Below are 27,325 nucleotides of genomic sequence, written 5' to 3' on the forward strand. Positions count from 1 at the left end.
GCATGATACGTGTCCTTTAAGCTCAAACCTGAGAGTTTCTCCACATTTTATGAGGTCATATAAATACGTGCATTAACTCTTTCTTCATTTTTTTGTCTCTCCAAAGATGTTATTCCTTTCTCCTACAATTACAACTACATGCAAATGACCAGTTATGCAAATTAGGTAATGACATCATATAGCAACTTTTAGGACAGCAAATAGCTACTTTCCTTACTGAGGAGTGGGCAACAGTGCTTCACACATACTAGCTTTACTCGGCAACCACTGAAGGAGGTTTCCTTTTTTAACCCGCCCAGGAACGATGATGTAAACAAACCCGGTATGTTATTATAGTTCAGTTAGCATTCACTGTCCCCATAAAATAAACAAACAACCATAAACAAATATTTACATCTAAATTTGGTTGAAAGGTGAAGGACATTCCTGCCTCCTCAGTGATGCTGAAGACTCCTCAGACAACCAGAGGATTCTGAGACCCAGACCCAGACCCAAGCTAAAGCTAATGCTAACAATAAAGTTAAATCCATATCTTTACCTCTGTAAACCACCACAGTAGACTAACTCCATCACTGTGCCTGTTCTGTGATGTGATTGAAGTGTGGACCCTCTACCAGGAGCTTTCATTTTGCTCTTGACAGCAGCTGCGTGCCGGAGCGTCGCTCCAGCCAGAACCCCAGAGGGCGGAGAGCTGACTCATGAGTCGCTCCGCTGAGCTCCCTTGGGCTGCAGATGAGGAAAGATACCAGCTGCGGTCCAAGACCCTGTAGTTGGAGTTCAACCACAGGATGAAGGACTCACTGAAGAGGCAGCTGGTGATGTTGCCCGGTTACACGCCTCATCCCCATCCTCCACCCTACTGCTAGTGCAACACTGCATCACTGCCTGCTGCTCCATCACACCCAACAATCTCCTCATTAATCCTCCTCTCACTCCAGCTCCTCTCACACACTTAATCCCTTCCATTTAAGCCTCTCTGGTACTAATGAGGCTCTGTGCTCAGCTGCTTCACCTTTGATGGAGCCAACAACCACGTGTGTCCACAACCAGCAGACACATGCTGACCTCTGTGGCTCCAACACATCACACTAACATGCATCCATGAGCACCTGTGGTGCTTTCCACAGATTCAGTGTGCTGGAGTCGTGTCTGCACGTGCATGAGAATCAAACCTGTGCAGGTGCACAGGTTTGATTCTCAGCTCAGCTCAGCTCGATGATGCTGTCGCGCTGACCTTTCCTTCACTGCTCTGCACCGTTTTACCACAGAAATGACTAAATAACACCTTCAGGCTAAAGAAACACACACATTTAACACACTTAGACACACACACAAAGACACAGGTCGCACACCTGAGGCTCGACGGAGCGGTGCATGGGCGGAGTCCGGGCCTGCTGGATGCCCCCGCTGCTGAAGGATTCGGAGCGCGGTGGCAGCGACGGGTCTGAGATCCGGTTGGAGACTTTATGCTGCAACGCAGGAGAAGAGAGTTCAGCATATAGTGTGCCTCCACCTGAGACACACACACACACACTACAGGCACCCAGCACGCACCATCAGGCAGCGCGTCCACCATGAAACTGTCCTCTATGGTGTGTGCGTGTGTGTGTGTGCATGTGTGTGTGTTGGAGAGGTTTCCCTGCAGCTGCACTAATGTCCAGTTTTGTGTATCAGGTAGAAATAAACGTGTCTGAGGTCAGACTGTGACATCAGAGGCTCATTCTGTGCAGGATAAACTGAGTGTCATCCTTTTACAACCTTTTTATGGTGTTGCAGTGATGTGCAGTTTTATATTCAGGCTTTTTTAACAGCACAATAAGCCAAACACAACATCATGTGATCTGTGCTGCACAGTAAAAGGAATCTGTGGATTTTGGAGAGCTGTCATAAATCCACTGCAGAGGCAGGTTTATCTTCTCAGACCTAAATATTGTCATATATGTTGCTGCTATGATGCACGCATGTCCTCACAGGGTCACTGCAGATATTTCTGCTGCGTTATTGGAGGAAAGTCTGCAGACTCTAAGAAATGATTCACTTCATAAAAGCAACATTTTTATGTTTTAAAGCTCTTTGTCACAGGAAGTCTCAGAGAGGCTCGTTACATCATATTTACTTGTATGGCAGTCACATGAATAAACTCCACTGTGTTTCATGCTTTAGTGACATGCGTGGGTAAACTTCCACACTGTGTCAGGAATGCAGAGTGAATTATTTAAGGACACTTTGCTACACGTGCAGGAATTTTCCTTCTAACTGGATATTTTTACAGCACTTTGTGTGTTTGAGTAAAGTGGAGTCTGGGCGCCTCTTCCTCAGCTCTTCGTCATCGGTTACATAAAGCGGAAGTCTACATCAGATATCATGATCTGCGTCACAGGTAAAGCTGCTGATTAGCTCTCCACATTTCTAAGCCCGATGGTTCGAGCTGGCTGTGGCGGCGTCTGCGGCCCCCGAGGAGCTGCACATCAACGGGGATCATTCTCTCTGTTTTTAGAGAGAACATTGTGATGGAAACATTTCTTCCTCTGAAGCTTGAAGGAAAATCCTGGGGGGGCTGAGACCAGGGTAGACCTATCTGTACAGAGTGTGCTTTCCATGCTCGGCGTCCATGGGGACAGAGACTGATATAGCTGCAGCTGTCCTACATCTGCCCACCGCCTGCCACCAGGGGGCGGGTCTGCAGATCTGCCCTAAATGTGTATCTGTCATCTGCTTTAAGGTGGCCTTGATTTACGGATCAAATATGAAACATTAACCTGCAGTTTATGAGCTCATATCAAGTTAAACCAACATTAGAGAATAAATAAAAACCTGGAATTTAACATAAAGTGAAGATGAAGCCTGAAAGAGGAAAGCAGGTGAAGTCAGAACCTGTTAGAGGGCAAAATCAAAAACATGCAGTAAAAGAGCAGCTCTCAGTCTGGGGGACAAATCAGGATTTTAACTTTTACCCATTTTTATCCTCTTTCATATAAACTGATGTAAATATGATATAGGAGCAGAGGTGTGAGGAGGAAACCAGAGTGAGAGCTGCTGTGGTTAGAGATCAGTCTGCAGCAGCCTGTCAGATGGAAATGATGATGTGCAGATGTAAAGTTTTTACAATTCTAATCACAAAACAACTAAATATTTAATGTCAGTGTTTTTGTTTGTGCATTTGTAGCTCATATAAAAATCTGATTTAAGGGTCTCCCGTGGAGTCAGTGCCCAGCATGCAGAAGCAGCACCGGAGCAGCTCTTTGATGGGAAATGTGGGTTTTACTCGTGTTTCCGCATCACTACCAGGAAGAGGAAGAAGAGGAGGAAAGCACTGAGGGAATTAAACCAACGAATCCCAGTGGAAATGGTGAGAAATGAGAGTCCACAGAGTCCTGCCAGAGTTACAGTGGGACAGTTCACCTGGTTAGAGAAATGGAGCTGTTATTAGAGATTAGAGGGGGGGTTAATTAGGCAGCCCGCACAGATGGCAAGGTGAGGAAGCATCCGTTCATCCTCTGACTAACCAAGCGGTCAGGGCTGCGGCCCCTGGACTCAGCGTTCCTGTCAGGACTCCTGTTGGGGCTCCTCTGGAACGCCACTGGCTCAGAGTATGCCGGCTCGGAGTCGGGGACGCAGGTGATGCGGATTCGAGGCGCGTGAATGTGATGTCTGGAGGGGCTGACGTGAGCAGGGTAGGAGGGGGGGCGGGACCGAGGTTTGTACCCGGGGAGCTTCAGGAGCTCCTCGAAGTTGATGTCTTGTTCCTTGAAGGAGTGATATTTCTTTGGGGGGATTCGGGGAGAGTTGCTCTGAGCCCGACGCATCACCTGGAAGGGAAGGTGAGTGTTTAACAGGGCAGTGGGCAGAAGATCATGCACGTCTTCACGTGCACGCTCACAGATGAAGTGAGAGAACTGATCTGTATTTGTAAAACCGGAGGAAGAGGTCACATGTTATCCATCTTTACAGAAACACTCCAAATATCTGAGTTTCACTCCAAAAGGCAGAAAAATCTCTCTTCACTGAGAGTGACCGACATGGATCAAATCTATTTAAAGCTGCTTTAAACTTTTGGAATAAAACTCTTAATTTGGTCATTTCTCAGCCTGCTGCTTGTTGTCTGCTTCACCTGGAAAATCAAGAAACAAAAATCAGAAAGTTGTTATTTTGAGGATCATCGCAGACTCGTCTGCAGATCAGCTCCGAGGATTCCTGCAGAGCGGAGCGGAGCCCTCCGAGAGGCCTTTCACTCACTTTATGAAAAACACCTGTTTGTGTGAGTGGAGTTGCTGCTCACTGAGTTTCCTTGTTCTCACTCCCACGTGCTTCACCTGAGTCTGTATGTGCACATTTGGATGTTAGCAGCACCACCTTTGAACCTGCGATTGTTTCCACTGGGATCCAGCGCTGCAGCACCACCTCCTTAGAAACTTTTACTGTGGCTAAAAGATCATTTAAATGTAGTCAAATCAAATCCCAAATAACTCAAATCATCTGCATCTATAGCTGCACATTAAATTGTAACTGTGCTGTGAAATATGAAGTGTATGTAACTCATATTTACCATGTTCCACTGGTGGATGTTTGTGTTAAACAGGTATGTAATCCCTATGAGCTAAAAGCTTCAGACTGATCTAAACACTCAGGTTCAGACATTTTTCTCTACTTTTGGTTCTATGTGATGTCAGAGAGCCCTAATATGGTCATCACTGTTTACGAGGGGCAGCCAATCAGAGGGAGGTTGATTTAAACAGCTTGTTTCAGAGAGAGGCTGAACTGAAGGGCTGCATGGTGGTCCTGTGTAGGAAAAAGAAGAACTCTGAATCATGCACAGTTGCTCTGTTAGAGTTTGTGAGTAAATAAAGGGGCAGGATGGCCCCACTTTCCTCATTTTGTCAGTCTTCTGTTAGATGCTGAGTGACTGAAGGATTTTTGTTTAGCTTTTTGTTTGCATGCATGAGGATGAACCTGCAGCAGCATTGAGATAAGTGTAAAACAGGAACGGTGAGGTACCTCTTTGGCCCAGGAGGGCTTGTCGTTGCTGCTGGGTGCCTGGTCCTTGTAGTGGTACAGCTGCTTCTTGTCCTGCGGCGGACGCGGCGGCTCCTGCTGCTGCTGCTGCAGCGACACCAGGTACGCTCGCTCCTGCTGCAGCTGCCTCTGCAGCCGCTCGGCCTGCCGCTGCTCCTCGATCTGCTTCCTCTTGTACTCCTGCACACAAAGCAGAGACGCGTCAAAGCATGGACTCCACGTACACGTACTGGACACCCAGAGCACTGCCCCTATGGTGTGTTCAGATCAAACACAGAGCCTGCCAGCTCAGACTTTTGATCCAACTTTTATATAAATGCAGAAAGAAGCAGAAAAAGCAGAGGGAGCGGAGACAAGGGAATACCAGCTATCAGCTGTAGGAAGGAAGCGGCTCTCCCGGCTGTTAGGAGGGGATGTTTGTGTAACTGCATCCACATGTCTAACATGCAGAGCAAATATAAAGGTATAGATGCTGCCTCTCTGCTGCTGCTGTCTTCCATCTTGGCTCAAACCTGCCAGACTTCTGCTTTTTATTGTAATGAAAAATGAGGCAGCAGGGAGAAGTTGTTTGATCTTATTTCAGTTACAAACACGTTTGGAAAGTCAGTTGAGGTGGCTCGGGCATCTGATTAGGTTGCCTCGTGGCCGCCTCTTGGGTGAGGTGTTCCAGGCATGTCCCACTGGGAGGAGGCCCCATGGTAGACCCAGGACACGCTGGAGAGATTATATCTCTTGGCTGCCCTGGGAACGCCTTGGGGTCCCTCCGGATGAGCCTGAGGAGGTGGCTGGGGAGAGGGAAACCTGGGCTTCTCTGCTTAGGCTCCTGCCCCCGCGACCCGGCCCCGGATAAGCGGAAGAGAATGGATGGATGCATAGATACATTTAATTTGATGTATCACGACAATGACCTCTGACCTCTGGGCTCTCAGTGTCTGTCTTCTTCTTTGGTTGTGCTCTGCTTTGTCCTGCAGGTGCTAACTGGCTGCATGAGCGCAGTCTCACAGTCTTTGAGCTGAGCTGTGACATCACAGCATCATCACAGCAGGGAATCCTGCTAAATATGAAATGACTGACCCTAAATCAAAGTAGCGCTCGCTCACGTTAAAGATGCTGCAAACCTGCTTTACTTTGTGTATAGTAACAGTGACATTATGAGTGCACCTGAGTTACAGCTGCAGGAACATGCACGGCTGCACAGCATTGCTCAGATGGACTTCTGATAAAGTTTAAATTCATGGAGCACAGCCTCGAGTCGCAGCTCACGTCAGGCTTGGAACCGCTGGATGCCATCATGTTATGTGTGTGTGTGTGTGTGTGAACTGATAGTTCTGATGTCACTGATAGATGAAGACGGCATCATCACAAACAGCGATGCTGAATAAAGTCTTTCCACGGCGACAGCCATCGACTGCCACGCCCACCGCCGTGTGCTGACTGATTTGATGCTTTGTAACTTTTTTTGTGTAAAACAGAAAAAACCCGACGTGAGTCATCTCCGCTCGGCTCACATTGATCGATTATCGACTGCCTTCACCTTCATGTCACAATTTATTTACCTCAGGAGAAACGGGCCAACTTCCTGGAAACCATCAATGAGAGCTCCTGCAGATCCGGACTCACCGTCTGCACCTGAACACACCTCAGAGTATAATCTCAATGATCCGGGCTGGACTCATGAGTCAGGAGCTGTCATTGTAACTCTAATAACCTAAAGGTTCAGAGAGTTATTCAGAAGAGATGATCAAAGATCAAAGGTCTCTTGGCTGTGTACCTGGGGAAACCTGTCCAGTCAGGTGCTGACAGGGAGGAGGAGACTTTTCCTGAATGAGTTTAGGAGTTTTCATCAGGTGGAAATTAAAAAAAGGGTTTCCTGCTCAGTACGAGCTCTTGCTTTACTTTGGGGTTCAGTGGTTGCTTTTAGCTCAGCGGCTTATTTGGAAGGTAATCAGAGAAGAAGAAGGAGAACCTCAGTAATGACTCAGCAGCAGTCTGATTCAGAGCTCCTGCACTGAGTGTGAAGCTGTTGAACTCTGAACCATTTCAGGGTGGATTTTTCCTCTGGTGTTCTTCTGGCTCGAGCACTCAGCAGGAAATAGTAGCCTCACGTGTTTTCACACTGCAGACACTCTGTGAGGTTCAGTCACAGCAGGTGCTCAGATACGGGACACAGAGATGGACACCATGATGCCCACTCAGCAGGAGAAGATGCCCCAGATTAGCCATTAGTGCAAAGTCAGAATTAGATTAGGGAGCTGAAGAGGAAGGAACTGGCTGAAAGCTCAGAATGTCACTGCAGATAAACAAGGCATTTCTGGGTGGTTTTGAGTGGGGAAACCTAGTAAAACTGATCACAGATCAGAAATCAAGCAAACCAAAATCCAGAGCTGGGCCTCACTGAGCATCAACTGTGAAACCTGAAGCCCTTCTTACATGCTCACTCTCAGGTCACCCCTCCTGTTTGCTCATTGGTTGAACAGGTGAACACATGCCACACGACTAAAAAACTCCAGCGTGGGTTTGAGTCCAACCCGTGACCCCTGCTCGCTCCCCGCTGTGCTGCCTCATATCCACTGAAGGCAAAAATCCCCCCTGAAAAAAGAAAAGTTTACCTGCTGTGTTTAAAACAGAGGTTATGAAAGACAAACGTGACTTCTGGGTCTGAAGCGCTTAAATGTGATTTATTCTGCCAGCAGGGGGAGCCCCCCCCCCCCACTCTGTGACTTCATTAATCTGCTGTTTCACTGAATAAAACATGAAGTCTGTTGTAAATTATGGTACTTATGTTCTAAGGAGGATCACCAGGACGTGCTGATAGGCTGTCAGCGAGCACACAGATCGGTTTAATAACAGCTGAACACTGAGTGATGTCATGGTGGCTACATCCATCTTTTACACCGCCTACACTTTCAAAGATCAAGCTAACAACTGCTACGCTGCAGGGCCGCAGTGCAGGTGTGCACAGAACCTGAGGAACCATTCAGGTGGTATTTACAGCATAAAGCATTGTATGTAAGATAACTTAATCCAGGATTAACAGATCCTGGTTTCCCTTCCTGAGTCTGGTTCTATTGGAGGTCCCTTCCTGTTAAAAGGAGGTTCTTCTGCCTCACTGTCACCAGGTCCCTGCTCACAGGTTTTCTCTCTAACATTTTAGGGTATTTATCTTATGATATCAGGCACTGTGTTGTTGTGAAGACATCAGTCTGTGTCTGTTTGTGTGTTTGTGTGCTGTGTTACCAGCAGTAGGGCCTGCTCCTGCAGGAGCTGCTGCTGCAGGATCTCCAGCTGCCTCTGCTCCTCCTCCAGCTGTCTACGGATATACTCCTAACCAATCAGGAGACCCGGCCAGCACCACGGGCAGCCAATCAGAAAGCAGCCGGGTGGCGCGCAAGCAAATCGGAGCCCAGGCAACCAGTGACATCAGCGGAGCAGGAAATAGAAGAAAAGGAAAGAGGAGGAGGACAGCCAAAAGTAGGAGAGGTGTGAAAGTAGGGATTTAGTCAGGAATAGGCGAGGAGGAAAAAAAGAGGAGCAGCAGGGGCGTAATTAGTAGAACAGAAAGACATGTTTATTATCGAGAGGACAGCATGAAATCAGCTGTGCAGGAGGAAGACATTTCTCTCTGAGAGTGAAGGAAGGTAACTGTGAGTCATTAATAAGCCGACTGTGCTGCAGCCTGAGGATGGATGTGTGGTGATACTACAGCCAACAGATCCATGGATGTTGTAGTTCTGTGGGTCTCCACACAGAAATACTTCAGTAAAAGTTAAAGGTTTAAAGTTAAAATGACAGTTTTCTGTCTGTCAGCTACACCTATAATCATCGGCTGCAGCTCGAGCTTTTAGAACGGCCTTTTTTTCCCTCAGTGAAATCACAGATTTTCCTGGACCAGGAAATGCTGCAGACTGAGCAAAAGCAGAGGGAATAACATTGGAAGTTGGGTGGAAAGTTGGTGCTTTGCATTGCTTAGAGCTTTGAGACAAACAATAATCGATAACAGCAGAATTATTTGACATAAAAACCTCAGAAATGAGACCTTTCAGTAAAGTATTTTTAGCCTGTAGAGTGCTGGCTTTGATTTCCAGAAACTGCAGCTTAGATGCTTCTAATTAAACCCCCATTTAAAGCAAAGCCAAATCTGACTGAGGGAGACATTTGTCCTGCTAATTCTTCCTCTCACAGTGTTCTCTGAAGGTTGTAGACCTGCAAAAGCAGGAAATTTGGTGCAAAGTTCTGGCATAACCTTTTTAAATATAATACTGTATAAAAGACATAAAATGATGCTCACTTAGTTTCACACTTAAACATGCTGACTTTTAATCTGAGCTCTAAAGACACAAAATCCTTCATTTCCCATGATGCACCTTGGAAATGTCTTTTCAGCTCCCAGTGAATAAAGCAGCAGTGATGCTGTGGGTTTTCTAACGGGACAGGAAGTAGAACTCATTATATGGAGTAAAATGTTCATTTAACTGTCAGATAATCGAGTGTGGGAACAAATAAAAATCAAAGAGCACAAATTACTGTTGCTATAAAAGTGGAGGAAATTCATTCGTATTTGTTTCACAAACTGTCCCACAGTTATTTCCTTTACCAAGGTTAGTGAGAGCTCGTTTAAGTGTCTTTTATTCCTTTTTTTCTATTCCAGCTGAGATAAAGCTCATTCATTCACGTAAACCTCTCTCTGCAGCACCCCCTGGTGTCTGGAGGCCGACATCCACACTGTAAACATGTGAAATGTGTAGTTTACACCTGTTGTAGGAGCCTTAATGTTATTACAGCTGAGCATGTGAATCTATGTAGAGAACTTCAATTATCACAGGTACTGGCTGCAGAGGGGCTAACAAGCCACGCCTCCCCGTATGACACCTGTCAGTCAGGTGTTTCCTTACCTGCTCTCTCTCTGCGTGCCTCCTCTCCTCCTCCCGGCGGAGCTGCTCCATCTCCTCATACCTCCGCCTCTGTTCTCGCTCCTGCTGCTTCCTCAGCTCTCGCTCGCGACGCTGTTGCTGTAGGTGGAAACAATTTTACACCTCAGCTGTGTGTGTGTGTGTGTGCTGCACGTCAGCTCTGTTTTCCTGGCATCTGGATGAGCTGAGGTGCTAACACACAGGTGTGATGAAGATGAGTGATTTCCTGAGATGTTTTTCACAGATTGAAACAAACACCTCTCTTTTATCTCCATCTGATTCTGCGTAATGAGCCTTTAATGAGCGACCGTCAGGTCAGAAGGTTACCTCCTCCAGCCGCCGCCGCTGCTCTTTCTGCTCTTCTATACGTTTCTGCCTCTCGGCCAGTAGTTGGCGCTTGTGTTCCTCGTTCTGCTGCTGCTCCAGCTGCTGACGCCGGATCAGTTCTGATCGCTCCTTATTGGCCAACTGCAGACGCAGGAAGTCCCGCCTCAGTGTGGACTCACCGGGAATGTTGATGATGGAGCTGGAGGACGGCCAATCAGAGGAGAGTTAGCGACATAATTAAACAGAACTGCGACTTCTATAGTTTTTTAAATGACGTTTGGCTCTTTACTCTCTGCTGCATCAGTTGAAGGCTGAAGATGAGCAGCGGTGATATTTATGTAGCACTTTTTCATTAGCAGTAACCACAGACTGTATAAAAACCATAACACCACCCATTTGTTTGTGAGCATAGTGACCGTACTTGGATGAGGAGGTGGAGTTATCAGGTGAAGTGAGCTAGCTGTAAAGCAGAAATATCTGCAAATAAAATCCTGCAGGTTCACACAGGTTTGTTATTGTGAGCAGTGCCTCAAGTGGGCATTAGAGGAACTGCAGCCATAGCAGAGGCTGTGGCTGCTACAGTAATCCCACCTGGGCTCTCCTATGTCCCTCTCTTCATCCTCTTCCTCACTCCCACTGTACTCGTACTCAGTCTCGTCTGAGGGGAAAAAACAGATCTCAGGTCAGTGTTTGCATCTGCTGGAACAGCTGTGAGCCGAAGCGAGTCGGCAGGGCGGTGCCTCCTCACCTCTCTCGCCCCTCCTCTTCTTGGTGCGGTCGATGTGGTCCTTCAGCTGGATGCGGACCTGCCGCTCGTTGGGCAGGTCTCTGATGAACGGGTGTTTGAGGAGCTGCTCGGTGCTCGGCCGCTGGCTGTGACTCTTCACCAGGCAGCTCTCTATGAACGACTGAAACTTCTTCGACCTGAACACGAGCACACAATTATTTCAAATCATGAATTATCTGATAAATTATTCTCCGCAGCTTTACCGTCTCACATGTTTCTGTGTGTGTTTGAGTGACTCACCACTTCTTTGATTTGAGTCTCGGGGCAGGATTTCTGGGGATGAGGAAGAGCGCTCTCATTGGATGCATGTCGCACAGAGCTGAGGAGGCAAAAGGAAGGAAAGGAGAGGAGTGCAGATAAAAGGAAAGAAAATAAGGGGAGAGAAGAGATGAGATGACACAAGTATTAGTGCAGGAAGCAAAAGAGCCAAGGAAAGGTGAGTAGATGAGGAAAGGAAGCAAGAGGAGGAAAGAAGATGGGACAAGACAGAGGAAAGGAAAGGAAAGGAAAGGAAATGAGATGAGATGGGACAAAAGGAAAGGAAGAAAATGTAATGATCAGAAGGCATGACAGAAAAGAGCAAAGGAAACAATCCAAAGGGGGAATAAAACCAAATAAATGGAAATAAAATAAGAGGAGAAGAAAGGAAAGGAAAGGAAGCAGTTAAAGTAGGAGCAAAGAGGGGAGGGGGGAGGAGACAGGAAGAAGGTGCAAAGCAGAAAGAGAAAAAGGGAAAGACGTGGATTTATGTGTTGAGCTCGCAGACAAACTGTGCTGTGAGTGTCAGCTGATCACAGTGAATCACACTTACGTGGAGCTCCCTCTGCCATCTCTATAGCTGTGATACCGAGCGACCACAGATCACTCTGCAGAGAGAGAAACACCAAACGTTCACATCCTCGCCGCGTGTTACCGACTCAACACTTTGCAGAGATCTGATCGCTGTACTTGTTAAGTGATAAAAATACAGTCAGAAAAAAGTGCCATCTGTGCCTGTTTGTGTCTGTCTTTAACGTTTCATCAGCATTATCAGCGCCTTTCTGTTTTTAGCTGCAGATCTGAGCGTTGGTTCTGGAACATGAACTGAGGGCTTCTTGTCACGTAAAGCCCTGGAGGGTTGGAGTTAATGGTGTAGGCGCACATCCTCCACCGGCTCGCCGCAGGGGTTCGTCCTGTCCCCATTACAGTAACCGCTGCACACTCGCTGATTTCTGAAGGAAGGGTTCTCATTTCTGTCGGTGCGCTCGGGTAGCAATAATCAGAGATTACACGACTTCACAGAAACAGCAGATACGATGTGAGGGATTGTTTTTAAAGGTCAGCGTGTGTTTGTTCACAGCTACGAGCAGTTTGACTGCAAGAGCAGTTTAAGAAAAAGAAAAAGAGCAGAAAGTGCACGTTTATCCTTCTTTCAGTCATTGAGATTTCAGACTGGATCTGCTCTGCGGGGATCGCCCCGGTATTCTGTCCTAGCTCGTTGGATCCAAACGCTCCTTTATTCAAATCAAGCAAACACGGAGGTGAAAACATCCAAATTCATTCAGAGCAGCTGTTCCACTGATGTTTCATACGAGCACTGTTCATGCACAGCAGGGCTTTAATGTGAACCGTGCAGCAGCGCGTTCATCACTAACCTCACGCTGTGGACAGGAAACAGAAGTTTCACAAAGTGAGCAAAAGTTCTGCAAACACACAGCACTGCTATCACTGTGGAGTTACAGGAGGAGGGAAACTATAGCATCCTTTAGTTTATGTGTATATGAAGGCTAAATGGTTCTCATGCTGAGGCTCCCTGACGCTGACGACACGAGGAGATCCCATCCACAGCAGGCCGGTCATGAACGCGCTGCTGCACAGTGTAGATTAAAGACATGGTCTTGAACTAATATGAAGCCCAGAGAGAAACAGGAGCACCTGACCTCACCTGAGTCTCATTTATCAGGTAAACTCTCACCTCTGTGCTGTTTCCCTTCAGAAGATGACCCCTGCAAGGAAACTAGTCCATAACCAAAAATAAGATCAATGCACAGCCAGGACCGCCGCATGCTTCGTTAATATAAGTGCCCACGTTCTTATTAATGCATTAAACTAATATTATTATTGTGCTTCTGCAGCCTTTCTTCAGGCAAACACCGTCTCTATCCACGAGCCGAGGGCTGCAGGATCTTCCAGTAACAGAAAATCACTGATAGGTGTGCAGGTTACCGTGACGATGTGAGCCGACTCCTTAAAAGTGAAGAGTTAAACCTGCTGAGACCTTAATCCTGCGTCACAGGCCTGAGTCGTGCCCAGTTACCTTGAAGTCATAGGTGGCATCAGGATTCTCATCACAGGCGATGACCTCGGGGGCCATCCAGTACGGGGTCCCAATGAATGTGTTCCTACGTCCCACCGTACGGTCCAGCTGAGCACTCACACCAAAATCCACTGCACACACACACACACACACACACACACTGAGCTATGCAGTTCATTTGTTGATCAAAGTCCCCTCAGCAGCACTGGGGGGTTCAGCGTAGTCACGATTAGGATTTAACTGCCTTCTCACCCAGTTTGACCTCAGCGTTCTCCGTCAGCAGCACATTCTGACCTTTGATGTCTCTGTGGATGACCTTGTGCTGGTGGAGGTGGGTCAGACCCTGGAGACGAGGAAACGATGATTGAAAGCAGGTCAGGCTGCAGCAGACATGTTTGAGCACTCTTTTAGCTTCAGGTTCATTTCTGATTTTTGAGGCCAAAATATGCTAAAGATACACAGTTACTAAAACGAAACAACAAACCACATGTGCACACATGCCTCAGGAATCTGTTTTTTTCTGGTCAAATTCTCTCATAAACTTACATGTTTGTCCTAATTTTCTTTTTTGTAAATTTCCCATTTTTTCTTAATAATTTCCACATTTTTCCTGTAAATTTGTTCACGTATATTTGACAGTTTTTCTCTCTTAAATTTGACATTTTTATTTTTCTTGCACATTTCTCTAGCAAACCTGCCTGGTTTGCTAGAGAGAAATTTGCCATATTTTTCACATACATGCAGTGGACTTTCTTATGTTTTGTAAAAACTCTGGAGGCGTTCCTCTGGGAACCTGCTGGGTGTTTCTTATGTTCATACAAGCACAGCTTCTCCTTTTCACCGTCAGCACTTGGGAGCTCACCCTGAGGATCTCTCTGCAGATGTAGGCGATCCACTCCTCCTTCAGGGAGTTCCCTTTGGTGTTTTTGATCAGATCTGTCACCGAGCCGGCCCCGCAGAACTCCATCACCAGCTGCACAAACACACAGATGACGTTAGACTGCAAACCTCTGGAGAACACTTAGTTTCTGTGCAGCAGGACTGGTGCTCCCGTCGCTTCGACTCATTTCAGATCTGCTAAGAAAACCTGTTTGTTAGAGCGACTCACCCACAGCTGGTCGTCCACTCCTGGAGGGTTCTTCTTGATGAAGGCTCCATAATAGGTCGCTATGTTCCTGTGATGGCTGTACTTCTTCAGCATGTTGATCTCAGCTTTAATCTCCTCCTCCTCATCCTGAAGCACACACACATTGAGTCAGATGCAGCACGATGCTAATAACATACACAGGAAAGGGCTAAAGGCAGCTGAGAGTGTCACTCACTCCTGTGACATCCATGACCTTGATGGCAGCGAGCTGGCCTGTTTTGACATGGCGACCCTGAAAAACAGACAGAGAGCAGATCAAAGGGACGAGTCACCGATTTCCATCTGGGACACGTCTACTCAACATTTCCTTTAATCTCTTAAGAAGAAGCAGAAACCCAGTTTAGTAATTCCAAGTTTGGGAGAGATTTCTGATGGGGTCTCAGCACCCCTGCAGGGGGCGCTCATGGGGACCTTTTGGGAGAAAACTGTGTAGATGTATTGATGCAAAGAATGACTTCTGCCTTCAAATAAAGACGGATGGTAGAAGCACAGAAGCCGTCAGCTTTAGACCCCACAGAACGTTACCGTGACGTTTCCAGGGTGGGCTGTGTTTCCCTGTGGGGGGTCACGTTTGACAGCACGTGGTCCTGATCATCAGCGATAATGTGCACCTGTTTGCAGCTTCCTGGAGCAATAAATGCACCGCCTGTTTGTTTAGAGTCGCTCAGTCATGTGTAACCAGATAACTGTCACAGAAATGAAAGATGAGTCTGTGGACAGTATGCTTCACACGCAAAACTGTGTCCAGATCATTACAGTCTTAGGTACACCTCATCAACTGCTCGCAATGATCTAATCAGCCAATCACACGGCAGCAGCTCGATGTTCAAACGTCAGCTCCTGAAGTTCAGACCGAGCATCAGAATGGGGAAGAAAGGTGTCTTTGGCATGCTTGTTGGTGTCAGGCAGGTTTTAGAAACTGCTGAAGACATTCCCACACAGCCGGCTCTGAGGTTTCCAGAGAACAGGAAAACAGGAAATATCCAGTGAACAGCAGCTCTCTGATGACAGAGGACAGAGGAGCATGGCCAGACTGCTTCAAGCTGATAGGAAGGCAACAGGGACTCAACCGCTGGTTACAAAGTATGCAGAAGAGCATCTCTGAACACACAACATGATGGGGTACAGCAGCAGAAGACCACACCAGGAAACTAAGGCTACAGGTCACACAGACCCACCAAAACTGGACAGCAGAAGAAAAACATCTCCTGGTCTGATGAGTCTGATTTCTGCTGCAGCATCCAGATGGTAGGGTCATAAACAGCATGAAAGCTGCGGATGTTTTCTTGGCACACTTTGGGCCTCTTAGTACCAGCTAAGCATCATTTAAACCCCACAGCCTACCCGAGTATAGCTGCTGACCATTTCCATCTCTTTATGATCTCAGTGCATCATCTTCTGATGGCTGCATCCAGCAGGATAACACACCATGTCATAGAGTTCAGATCATTTTATTTGTAAGGTGCCAAATCACAGCAACACCCTCAAAATGATCTGAAATGGTTTCAAACTGGTCTCTGGAACATGACAGTGAGCTCGCTGCACTCACACACTCCACAGTCACCAGGTCTCAATCCAATGGAACACATTCGGGATGTGGTGGAACGGGAAGTTTGCACCATGAATATGCAGCTCATAAATCTAGTCTCACGTCAATATGGACCAAAATCTCTGAGGACTCTTTGGAGCAACTTCCTGAATCTACCTAAAGAAGGATTAAAGTGTAGGTGTACCTAATGAAGTGGCATAATGCTCTGACTTATGCTCAGTATCTTTCCCCAAGCACTGGTCATCACATCCAACCCAACTTTGTTTCTTTGTGTTGATGTTGAGGCACACAGCTGGGCTGTGAGTACACACAACAGCTGTCGTTAATAACAAGGTTTTATTTAAAATCTAAAGATGCATAAAGCCCTTTAAATTCATGGTCAGGCTTTCCAAAGGGGGAAGGCCGGCGGTGACCACGGGGAGCTGCACGGGGAGCTGCAGAGCTGCAGCCTCTTCATCAGCAGGAGGACTTAAATAATTTACAGTGAAGCTGAACTAAAATCCAACGTCTCCTCCTTCAAAGCAAAGCTGGTATCACAGCAGCTGTTAAAGCGAGAAAGTGGAAATTCATCCACCTCACCACACACACACACACACACACACACACACACACACACCATTTCCTCATGGTAACCTAGCAACAGGCCTGGCAGTGAGGGCAATGAATGAATGTGGGGTTGGAGGAGAAAAGCGATGGTTTCTGTGTGTGTGTAAGGAGGCCGTGGTGTTTCACACACTGGGTCACTTTCACATGTGAGTCCCTCAGATTCACACACACACACACACACACACACACACACACACACACACACACACACACACACACACACACACACACACACACACACACACGTCTCGGTTACTCAGCGTTGCATCAGACGCTGAGTGTATCTGACAGGCCGAGATCACCTCCGAGTATGGAAAGTCTCTTCATCTCTCTCTCCGTCTCACATCCTTTGTTTCCTGTTTTATTCCACCGCCTCGCTCACGTTCTCTCACCATCGCTGAGCTTTTGATAATTCAGCATCATCATTATCAATAATTTTAGAATCATTTGGATTAAAGCTAATCTAAAGCCCTGATTACCATGCCAATCAGGGATTACTGAAAGCTGACCTTGGATCTGCCATTAATGATCCAATCAAAACCTTTGTACTCAGATGCCATTTTAATAGATGTGCTGTGAACCGGCTCCAACCTTCACCCATTAAGAGCTCAAGTGTGCTTCAGCCTCCCTTTAAAACATGATAATTGGTTTAGGCTCCACTGTCTCTCAGTCAGCTGGCTGACAGGCAGGTAGAAGTGGAAACCACACAGCAAAACTGGCCATTAATGTCAGTCTGAAGCTCCATTTATGCTCGCTCTGATGGTTCTCAGTACCAAACACCACGTCATGTTCTCGTACCTGAGGAACTATCCACGGCTCTGACCTCAGACAGCTGCTGACCTCAGAGGTCAGGATAAACCTGAGAAATGAAGCTCGTCCTTCCATTGCCGCTCTGATTACAGTAATTACATCCCTTATTAGCTCACGGGCCGCTAACACACTAATATAATCACCACTGGGCCAACATAGCAAAAACATGGCTTCATAACTTACAGTACTGTGCAAAAGTCTTGAGCCACCACTCATTTCTTTATATTTAGCTGGGAAAATGAGAAAGAGATGATTTATTGAAGCATATGAAAACATAAATGGAAATACAGGCTATAAGGCAAAAGCAGAGTCTGTGCTGCTATAATGAGTTTGAAAGTCAATATTTGGTGTGACCTCCTTTATACTTTCTGAGGAGCTTCCTGCAGTTTCTTTAAGCAGTCTGCAGGAACGGTTCTCCAGGCTTCCTGAAGGACATTCAGAGCTCTTCTGTGGATGTTTCTGCCTTTGGTTCTGGGCTCTGTCATGATGATCCCACACTGCTGCAGTGATGCTGAGGTCTGGGCTCTGATAGAGTTCACCTGTGTTTTTATATCCAGGGATGTTTTTACTGAACTGGCAGTGTGTTTGGGATCATTGTCATGCTGAAAGATGAAGCCAATCAGATGCCTTCCAGATGGTGGATCGAAATCTGATGGCACTTTTCTGCATTCATAATTCCATGAATGTTGACAGGATCTCCAACACCACTCAAACCATGACAGAGCCTCCACCGGGTTTCACAGATGGTTGCAGATGTTCAACCCAGCTCTTGTGTGGCATACCTCAGCCTTTCCTCCCTGCTTCCCTTCCTGACAGCTGCACTTCCACTGAGACCACCTCTGATGGAAGAGCAGATGATCAGCTCTCAGGTCCTGTCAGGTCTTTTCCTTAAGGATGTGACTTTCAGATACTGTTTATCTGCTGTAGTTTTTTAGGCCACTCACCTCTTCTTTTGTCCACCTCTTGTTCAGTTTCCTCAAATCTTTTAAGGACACTGTACACACTGTGCTGAGATATGCCAACATTTGTGTGACAGCTCTTTGGGAATCAGTTTGTTGGTGCAAAAATACTATTTTATATTTGTAAAACTATTATTGTTGGCATTCTTCACAGACTCAACTAAAGAAAATGGAACAAATGTGTTTTTGTGACAGGCTGCTGGTAACAAAGTGTCTAAAGTTGCTCGTTGCTAAGCTGTCTGCTACGTGCAGACACAACACGGGTTCATCCCTTGAGTGAGGTGGCTTTTAATGCTTGAATGGTTCATAGGTCAGAGTCACAGCGACTGAAGCTGAGTGAAAAAGCAGCCAATGTCCTTTTAAAGAGCTTCAGAAAGCTGGAGGACTATTGCTCAAGAGCACTTTAAAAACATCACAGGAGCGTTGGAAGGAAAATATCAAGAAATGAAGGGAAGCTCAGGATATTTGCACAATACTGCATATTTATTAAAAATACACCTTTTCCTACAGAAGCACAGTGTGAAGATGTTCACCTGCAGTCAACACAAGTCGCCACATTTCATTGTGTCTGTAACGATTTCTCAAGAAAGAAAAACCAAATACAAGAGAGCAAAGAAAAATCCAGAGTCCTTCATCTGAAATAAGCCAGCGTGTTATCAGCAGAAAGAAACAGGGAAGCACAGGAAACCATGGAAATCTGAGGAATGCTGGAAAGCCTGAATACAAGTGGTAACATGATGATCTGATGAGGAGGACACACTGAGACACAGGTGTGGCACAAAGAGGGCAGGAAACCGAGCCAAGGCAGGAAGTAAAATTAACTCAAGTGTTTAATAAGCAGACCCTTCAAAGTAAAACAGGAAGTGCCTAATCATGCCACAATATTCTGTGATTTCTGATCATCTCTCTCCCTGTGTGGAAGCCCCTTCCCTCAGGTCTTCAGTTCAGTCCTGTGAGTCAAATATCGTGCGTCGTACGGTTCCAGCCACACCAGCCATGAATTGAGTCACTGTATCTAAAAGGATGTCTTGATCCATCATTTGTGATATTTTCTTTAGAAAATCAAGATGACTAAAGTCGAAATGCATGATTCAAAATTCCTGGATCCAGATGCAGATCGACTCCCAAAGTTACTCATTTGTAGGCTGGACCAAAACCCACCTCAGGTGAAGTTCTCAGCTGAAGTTCTCATGCAGATCTGTCCGTAACTTTCTGAGTAAAGAACCAGAGAAACCAAACCAATCACCTCCTTGGTGGAGGTCACCTGACAGAGTGTTGCATCCTTTCCTGAAAGCTCTTCTTTCAAGGCTAGAAGGTGAAGTCACTAATGGGCAGCAGACACACAGAGTCACAGATGTTCACAGTTTCAGAGCCCTGACTCAGTTTGCAGGCCTTTCCAGGCAGCTCTGGCAGATTTGAGGGGATTCTGGGATTTACTCAGCAAAGTTATAATCCATAAAGTCAGCGAACCTGCTCCCTGGACCTCGGGTTAAGTGTGTGAAGTGCTGCTGTGACTGCAGGACAAACGGCAGCGATCCAGCACGATGAGGCAATAACAGGCGAGGCAGATAACAGCGGGGAGATGAGAGGCAGAGATAGCATCTTGGAGAGCCTCTTTGTTTTGCTATCTCTCTTCCTTTGACGCTGACGGCCAGCCAGACAAATCTCCCAAAGGTGACACAGAGCTTCCCGTGTGTGTCTGTGTGTGTGCGCACGCGGGACTATGGCAGAGGCGGGACGACAGGAGGAAGCTGCATTAAAGCAGCACCTGAATCCACACATGCAGACGGGGAGATAAAGATAGCAGCAGAGAGAGAACAGAGGGAGGTGGCAGGTGAGGAGGAGGAGGAGGAGGAGGACTGCAGGTAGAAAAGGGCAGAATATCCTTTTGAGGCAGCCTCAGGCGTAAAAACACACCTCAGGTCCCGCGTTCAGACAAGCCTCGCATTCCTAACCTGAACACAAGTCCTGACATATGAAGGCAGAAACAGACTGACAAAAGTTCCTGCAAACACACGCCTGTGCACGAGCGTGGGCTCCTGTCTGCGTCCTGTTGTCACAGAAATACACAACTTCACCACATTTGGTGTTTTAGAGGCGACTGTGAAAGGAGAACCACAAAGAAGTATGATTCTGCATTTTAAAGAAAAACACACAAACAGCAGGCTGTTACTTCGTGTTCAAACCCCCAAACTGGCAGCAGCTACACCAGCTTATCACCATTCCCACAGTACGAAATACCACCACGCTGTCACAGAAGCTCCCCTCTGAGATATTCACATCTGGTCTCAGTGCCATGACATACCAGTGGCAGTGAAAGTGAAGATGATGCCATTCCTTATTGAACACGTATGGATGGACACTTTAAAGCACCGGCTACCTTTAAGAGCCATTTTTAATGTGCAAAGAGGCCGTTTAACCCTGATTCCCAAATGTAACCAAGTGGTTTGGAGGCTGAAACGAAAGCATGATGAGTGCAAACAGCAGCAGCTTTATTGTAGCTTCATGTCAGGTCAGTTTGTTCTGACACGGCTCACGTAACATTTCTCATTTCTTAGTTTATAATGTTTACAGCTTCCTGTAATTGTACACCGAACAGACTGCACAGACATGAATGTTTCAGCCCAATCTGGCCCTCATCTGCAGCTCTCTGTGGGCCACTGCTCCACCTGACATGGGCTAGGTGTGACAGTTAGACCAGCGCTGGCCTATATAACCACATTCACCTGCCTCATGACTTTGGAGCCACATCCTGACCACAAATATTTGCCAGTAGTGTAACTAAGCCATAAGTCCCAAAATAAGCCCAGGCTACAACCACAGCTGTCCAGAAACATGAATGAAATATGAATATTTACTTTAAAGGACGAAGCAACATTTAAGCCTCAGGTCGAATAGTTGTGCACGTCCCTACATGAGCTGCAGACTCCTGCCTGACATTCATCTCACGGACTGCACCGCTGTCATTACTGTCCTATTCCCGGCCTGAAACACTGCATTCATTTCCCACTGCTCCTGTCTCAGCTCCCTCTCCTCACCCTGTGCTCTTACAGCCTTTGAAGAATGAGAGATTAGCACTGAGACCTATCCTGAGCTGTGCTATCACAGAGGGCACATGAAAAAGTGAGGCCATGGCAGCAGTGCCTTAAAGCTGACTTGTGGTTGGACCCTCTTGTTTTTAGATTAGAAGACTGAATCTCATGTCATACAGATGTAGGCTTCAGGTCAGATGAGCCAGCGAGGAGAAAGGTGAACTTAGCAGATCAGGTAAGCATTAACTGTCCTGATGCTAACGCTGCTAGCTCAGGTCTCAGGAGGACCGTGGCTTTGAGATGAGTGGCAGCACTACCAGCCTGACATCTCCTATGGAGGAAAAAAGTGCCTGAATCTGGATTTTATCCTTCCTGCTGGCTCCTAACAGGGAGAATGGTCCTCTTTGCAAATGTGAGTCACGACTCTGCCAGACTTTTTCGACTCTCCAGAGAAGACCAGAGAAGGTCGGTGCTTTAGGACCGACGTTTCTGAGACGTAAAAATTGTGCAGGTAGAGGAGAAGAATAAATAAGCTGCACCTACAGAAAGCACGCTTTACTGCAGCAGGTCATGGAAATACCAGCAGGGGGTGTCTTATTATATGGAAGTCTATGGTGGAATGACCCTACTTCCCACTTTATTTATGACCTCAGTAAAAACTGTCCTAATGTCTTTATGGTTTCAATCACTAATCAGAAGTCTTATTTAACACAGCACGGTGTTTATTTAGTAAATGAGTAAATGGCTCCATTAAAAGTAAAACAGGTGATAAACAGGCTGTGATTTAGGGAGTGGCTGCCTCTGATTTCACAGATGCTTCAGAAGCTCAAACATGTGTGTGCTTCTGTTTCTTTGTCTTAACAAACCTGGAAGCAGCTGAGTGCTGAACCAGAGATCACCTGCATATGATGAAGGTCTGCTGATGACTCACCTCCTACAGAAACCACTGATCAAAGGACATTTTCTGATTAATCTCTGTGCCTAAAAAAGGAATGAATAGTAACACACATATAGTCCAGCCTGTGATGAACTGCACATGGTTACTTCACTGCATGAATCATGAGTCTGCACTAATCTGAGGTTTGATGCCAGGAACTGAGATGCCGGTATTCCCAGGAACCTGCTTCCCAGAATGAGCTCTTCTTTCCAGTGAAATGCAGAACAACCTGGAATTCTGTAACAAGCTAACAACTGCTGAAACAAAGGTGGATACATTTTCAATGGCTGCAGAAGCTTGGACTAAGCCACCGTGAGACTCGAGGTCAGGCTGATGGTCCTGCTGTCACAGAGAGAAGAGGCTCCTGTGACGCTCAGTGTTGCTTTGGATCAGAGTTGCTGCTTTCTCAGCTCCACGTGAGGCCAACTGCTGTGTGAAGTGGGTGCAAGAGTTGTGTGTTTCAGGAAGTTACAAAGATGCAGCAACTCCAACTTTAATGAGACCAAACAAGCGTAGCTTCACGGCAGAGGAAAGAAAACTAAGGAGGAAGTCCGGTGTGTGTCCCCGTCCACGTAACTGACTGATTTTATCTCACAGCTGTGACACGTGGGAAACGTCTGCCTTCGGGGTTTTCGGGCCACGAGTTTATGTTAGAAAGATGCAAACAAATAAAAACATTAAACCTGAAACCAAAAACTCACAGAGTTAAAAAAAAAATGACGTCACCTTTATGACTGTTTCACACTGAACATGAACCGCAGAGACGAAGAGATCCAACATAATCCTATCTTCATGTGTTCTGCTACACCTGTTTCACTACAGGAGGGACTATAGACTGTATATAAACGATGGAAGTAGCCACCGATACGCCACCAGCTGTCTGTGGACTCCACGTTTTGAAGCCTGAAAAACAGCATTTTTGCTGGTTTTGTTGGTTTCAGGAGGCCCCGTAAAACCTGCCACCTCCAGGAGGAGCAGTGATTTACTCCAGGGGCAGCATCTGTAAAGATGCTGGTTTTATTTGTTTGGTGTTATAAAAAGGTAAAGGAAGATTGTTGGGGGGGTTGTACGTGTGATTGATAAGCTGCCCTGACACTCCTACAGCAACATTAATATGATATTGCAGGAATAAGACTAACAGGAAGCAGCCTGTTCAAGTTCTCGTTTAGGTTCGTTTTTCTTCTATTTCCTCTGAAATGCCTGCTTGTTTCCTTGTGCTGAGCCTTCACTGAAGCCGCAGCAGGAGCCAGCCTGTGTTTTTATTGGCTCCTTCTTCATACGGTAAAATCAGCCTGAAAATTGCAGACTGCTGTATGAAGTGTTTCTGAATGCTGTAGGAAGTAACCGAGATCACTGGCAAACAAAAGCCGGTGACATCAGCGCCTCCACAGCAGCTCCTGTCTTCAGACCTCCTTTTATAGAACTTCACTTTCCGAGCTCAAATCAAAGACTTCCGTTTATGCTGAATTAAAGGACTCCAGCTGCCAGGAATCTGCTGGAGGTGATTGAGGGTGAAGGCACCGCTGAAGCTATTATAAACCGGATCCAGCATCAGAGTTTTTTAGGTTCACGTGCAGACACGTGTGTCATTGTTGCATCTTCATGCATGAAAAGCATGAAAGTTTCCTGCAGGAGAATCCTTATTAAGGCTGCTGAGTGAATCAAACTTTACTCTATTAGCAGTGAGGAGAAATAAGAGAGAGGTACTCAGAGAGAGCTCGAAGGCTGCAGGAGCCTCTCTCCGCTTTAATCAATATAACAGATTGAATAAAGTCCACTCTGTGAGAGCTCATTCACTCATTAATCAAACCCAGTGAAAAGCAAAGCGGCCTCCTTGGCGGTCGAACCCTCGAGTGCGAGCTTTGAAACTCAAACGAGCGCGATCAAAAGGTCACAAACAGCCGAACCTGCTGAAAAGGGTCTGCAGTGAGATGCAAACTTTGAGCATATCTTTTATGCTTTAATGCTCTCCGTGAGCACTCTCAGCATCATTCACATATTTCTCCTTCATTGCTCGCTCACGGCCTGTAACTGTGAAAGATTGCTAAACCGGGAGCCAGGAGGGAGGCGTCAGCAGCCCTGAGGGTGGAAAAAGATCTGAAAGCTGCTAGAAAACGTTGGCAGGGAGGATGAATGAAAAAGGATTCTGCTTTAGTTCAAAAAATGTCACCAAACTGGACACAAGCTAACTGTTTTTATCACAGCGCTCGACTTTGCTTTCAAATGTTTCCACTCATATCCAACGTTTGATTTCATCACCCGCGCAGCTTCACTGTAATTTCCTTGAAAGCATCACTCACGTAATTGCAATTTCTTATTAAGTTTAGAGGATAATTTGGTGCTAATTATAGTAAAATGGAGACGCGTCGTATTAATTAATCTGAATTCATTTCTAGCATAGCCTAGAGAGTCTACTAAGCAATTTGTTTCCAGTATAAAAATAAAATCTTACCTCATAAAGTGACAGCTATCAACTCAGGACTGCAGATTCTCATTTAGTGGTGAAGAAGAAAGTACACCCCGTTTCACTTTCAGGTTTTTTGTATCAGGACATAACAGAAAATAATCTAAAATTACTGAAAAACAACAACACAGGACTGATTATAGCGTGTTAGTGTTCACAGAAATGAAAACATGCAAAAAACTCAAGCCTGCAGAGAACACATATAGGATACGTGTCTCGTATACGCCATGTTACATGCGCACATGTCACAGTATGCTTACGACCATATATGGTAAGGAAAAAGCCAAGAATGTTGTTTATTACATGCTGTAAACTGCGTTTGGTGTAACCCACGTGATCTTATTGTGAAAGTCCGAATAAAAGCGCTGCGCAGGAAGCGGTCCTTCAGGACAGATAACTTCCGCTCAGCCGCGAGCTGAGTTCAAGGAACGGATCTCTCCTCCTTGCGCAAGAGTTGTGTGTTTGTTCTCTGAGTTATTAAAATGATCTGAACCTATCAGAAAACATTCAAGACGGCCTCCATCCATCCAGGAGCACCAAAGTCACACCAAGGTCAGATGAGGAGCTGCCAAAACCCCCAAGAGCTACAGCTCACCCTCTACAGTCCTCAGTTAGCATGTTAAAGGTCAAAGTTCATGGCAGTGGCTTGTTTGGAAGGCCTGCCAGGAGAAAGGCTCTCCTCTCTAAAAGAACACGGGTGATGGTTTGGGCTTGTACAGGACCTGGAGTCAAATGTAAGCTCATCTGTACTGTCACAGATCCATGCAGAGGTGAGGACAGAGGAGGAGATCACTGAGACTTCCTCCCATACAGGATGTTATAACAATTGAAGAAAATAAGAACAACCCCAGGTTTGTTTTCAGCACTGTAGCCAGGCTGACAAAGAGTCAGAGCTCTGTAGAGCCGAGTATTCCTTTCACGTTAACTAGTAGTGACTTCATGGATTTCTTTACAAATAAAATTTTAGACATTAGAGAAAAAATTATTCATAACCATCTCAAAGATTATTCTTCATGTTCGGCTGCTTTCAGCACTGCTGGTATTTGTTTAGACTCTTTTGCTCCAGTTGATCTTTCAGAGTTAACTTCAATAGTTACTTCCTCCAAACCAGCAACATGTTTGTTAGATCCCATTCCTACTAGACTGTTCAAAGAAGTCTTTCCAATTATTGATGCTTCAATCTTAAAAATGATCAATCAGTCTTTATTAGTTGGCTATGTACCACAGACCTTCAAGGTGGCTGTAATTAAACCTCTGCTTAAAAAGCCATCACTGACCCAGCTGTCTTAGCTAATTATAGGCCAATCTCCAACCTTCCTTTTCTCTCAAAGACTCTTGAAAGAGTAGTTGTAAAACAGCTAACTGATCATCTGCAGAGGAACGGTTTATTTGAAGAGTTTCAGTCAGGTTTCAGAATTCATCACAGTACAGAAACAGCATTAGTGAAGGTTACAAATGATCTTCTTACAGCCTCTGACAGTGGACTCATCTCTGTTCTTGTCCTGTTGGACCTCAGTGCAGCTTTTGATACTGTTGACCATAACATTTTATTACAGAGATTAGAGCATACAATAGGTATTAAAGGTACTGCACTGCAGTGGTTTGAATCATATTTATCTCATAGACTACAATTTGTTCATGTAAATGGGGAGTCTTCTTCACACACTAAGGTTAATTATGGAGTTCCACAGGGTTCTGTGCTAGGACCAATTCTATTTACATTATACATGCTTCCCTTAGGCAGTATTATTAGAAAGCACTGCATCAATTTTCATTGTTATGCAGATGATACTCAGCTTTACCTATCAATGAAGCCAGATGACACACATCAATTAGTTAAACTGCAGGAATGTCTTAAAGACATTAAGGCCTGGATGACCTCTAATTTCCTGCTTCTAAATTCAGATCAAACTGAAATTCTTGTACTCGGCCCCACAAATCTTAGAAACATGGTGTCAAACCAGATACTTACTCTGGATGGCATTACTTTGGCCTCCAGTAACACTGTGAGAAATCTTGGAGTCATTTTTGACCAGGATATGTCCTTCAATGCACATATTAAACAAATATGTAGGACTGATTTTTTGCATTTGTGCAATATTTCTAAAATTAGAAACAACCTTTCTCAGAGTGATGCTGAAAAGCTAATTCATGCATTTATTACTTCTAGGCTGGACTATTGTAATTCATTATTATCAGGCTGTCCTAAAAGCTTCCTGAAAAGCCTTCAGCTGATCCAAAATGCTGCAGCTAGAGTACTGACAGGGACTAGAAAGAGAGAGCAGATTTCTCCCATATTGGCTTCTCTTCATTGGCTCCCTGTTAAATCTAGAATAGAATTTAAAATTCTTCTCCTCACATACAAGGTCTTGAATAATCAGGCCCCATCTTATCTCAAAGACCTCATAGTCCCATATCACCCCAATAGAGCACTTTGCTCTCAGACTGCTGGCTTACTTGTGGTTCCTAGGATACTTAAGAGTAGAAT

At 45.8% G+C, this 27,325-nt stretch overlaps 1 protein-coding gene across 2 annotated transcripts in view; it reads right to left on the reverse strand.

The window, feature by feature from the left end:
* tnikb (TRAF2 and NCK interacting kinase b) overlaps positions 1 to 27,325 on the reverse strand; it is a 52,663-nt gene that overhangs the window by 17,078 nt on the left and 8,260 nt on the right. Inside the window, exons 3-17 of one of the 2 annotated variants that reach the window (XM_030756031.1) lie at positions 14,656 to 14,712; positions 14,442 to 14,567; positions 14,196 to 14,306; positions 13,586 to 13,676; positions 13,334 to 13,464; positions 11,849 to 11,903; positions 11,278 to 11,356; positions 10,999 to 11,174; positions 10,842 to 10,908; positions 10,251 to 10,449; positions 9,906 to 10,022; positions 8,251 to 8,337; positions 4,996 to 5,193; positions 3,507 to 3,809; positions 1,353 to 1,469 (exon numbers count right to left, since the gene is read on the reverse strand). In XM_030756031.1, the coding sequence (XP_030611891.1) occupies positions 1,353 to 1,469; positions 3,507 to 3,809; positions 4,996 to 5,193; positions 8,251 to 8,337; positions 9,906 to 10,022; positions 10,251 to 10,449; positions 10,842 to 10,908; positions 10,999 to 11,174; positions 11,278 to 11,356; positions 11,849 to 11,903; positions 13,334 to 13,464; positions 13,586 to 13,676; positions 14,196 to 14,306; positions 14,442 to 14,567; positions 14,656 to 14,712 (1,914 nt within the window). The remainder of the gene's footprint in view (positions 1 to 1,352; positions 1,470 to 3,506; positions 3,810 to 4,995; positions 5,194 to 8,250; positions 8,338 to 9,905; positions 10,023 to 10,250; positions 10,450 to 10,841; positions 10,909 to 10,998; positions 11,175 to 11,277; positions 11,357 to 11,848; positions 11,904 to 13,333; positions 13,465 to 13,585; positions 13,677 to 14,195; positions 14,307 to 14,441; positions 14,568 to 14,655; positions 14,713 to 27,325) is intronic. The other variant, XM_030756032.1, reaches the window with a different exon arrangement.

This window comes from Archocentrus centrarchus, chromosome 20 (genome assembly GCF_007364275.1).
Source record: "Archocentrus centrarchus isolate MPI-CPG fArcCen1 chromosome 20, fArcCen1, whole genome shotgun sequence".
NCBI lineage: Eukaryota > Metazoa > Chordata > Actinopteri > Cichliformes > Cichlidae > Archocentrus > Archocentrus centrarchus.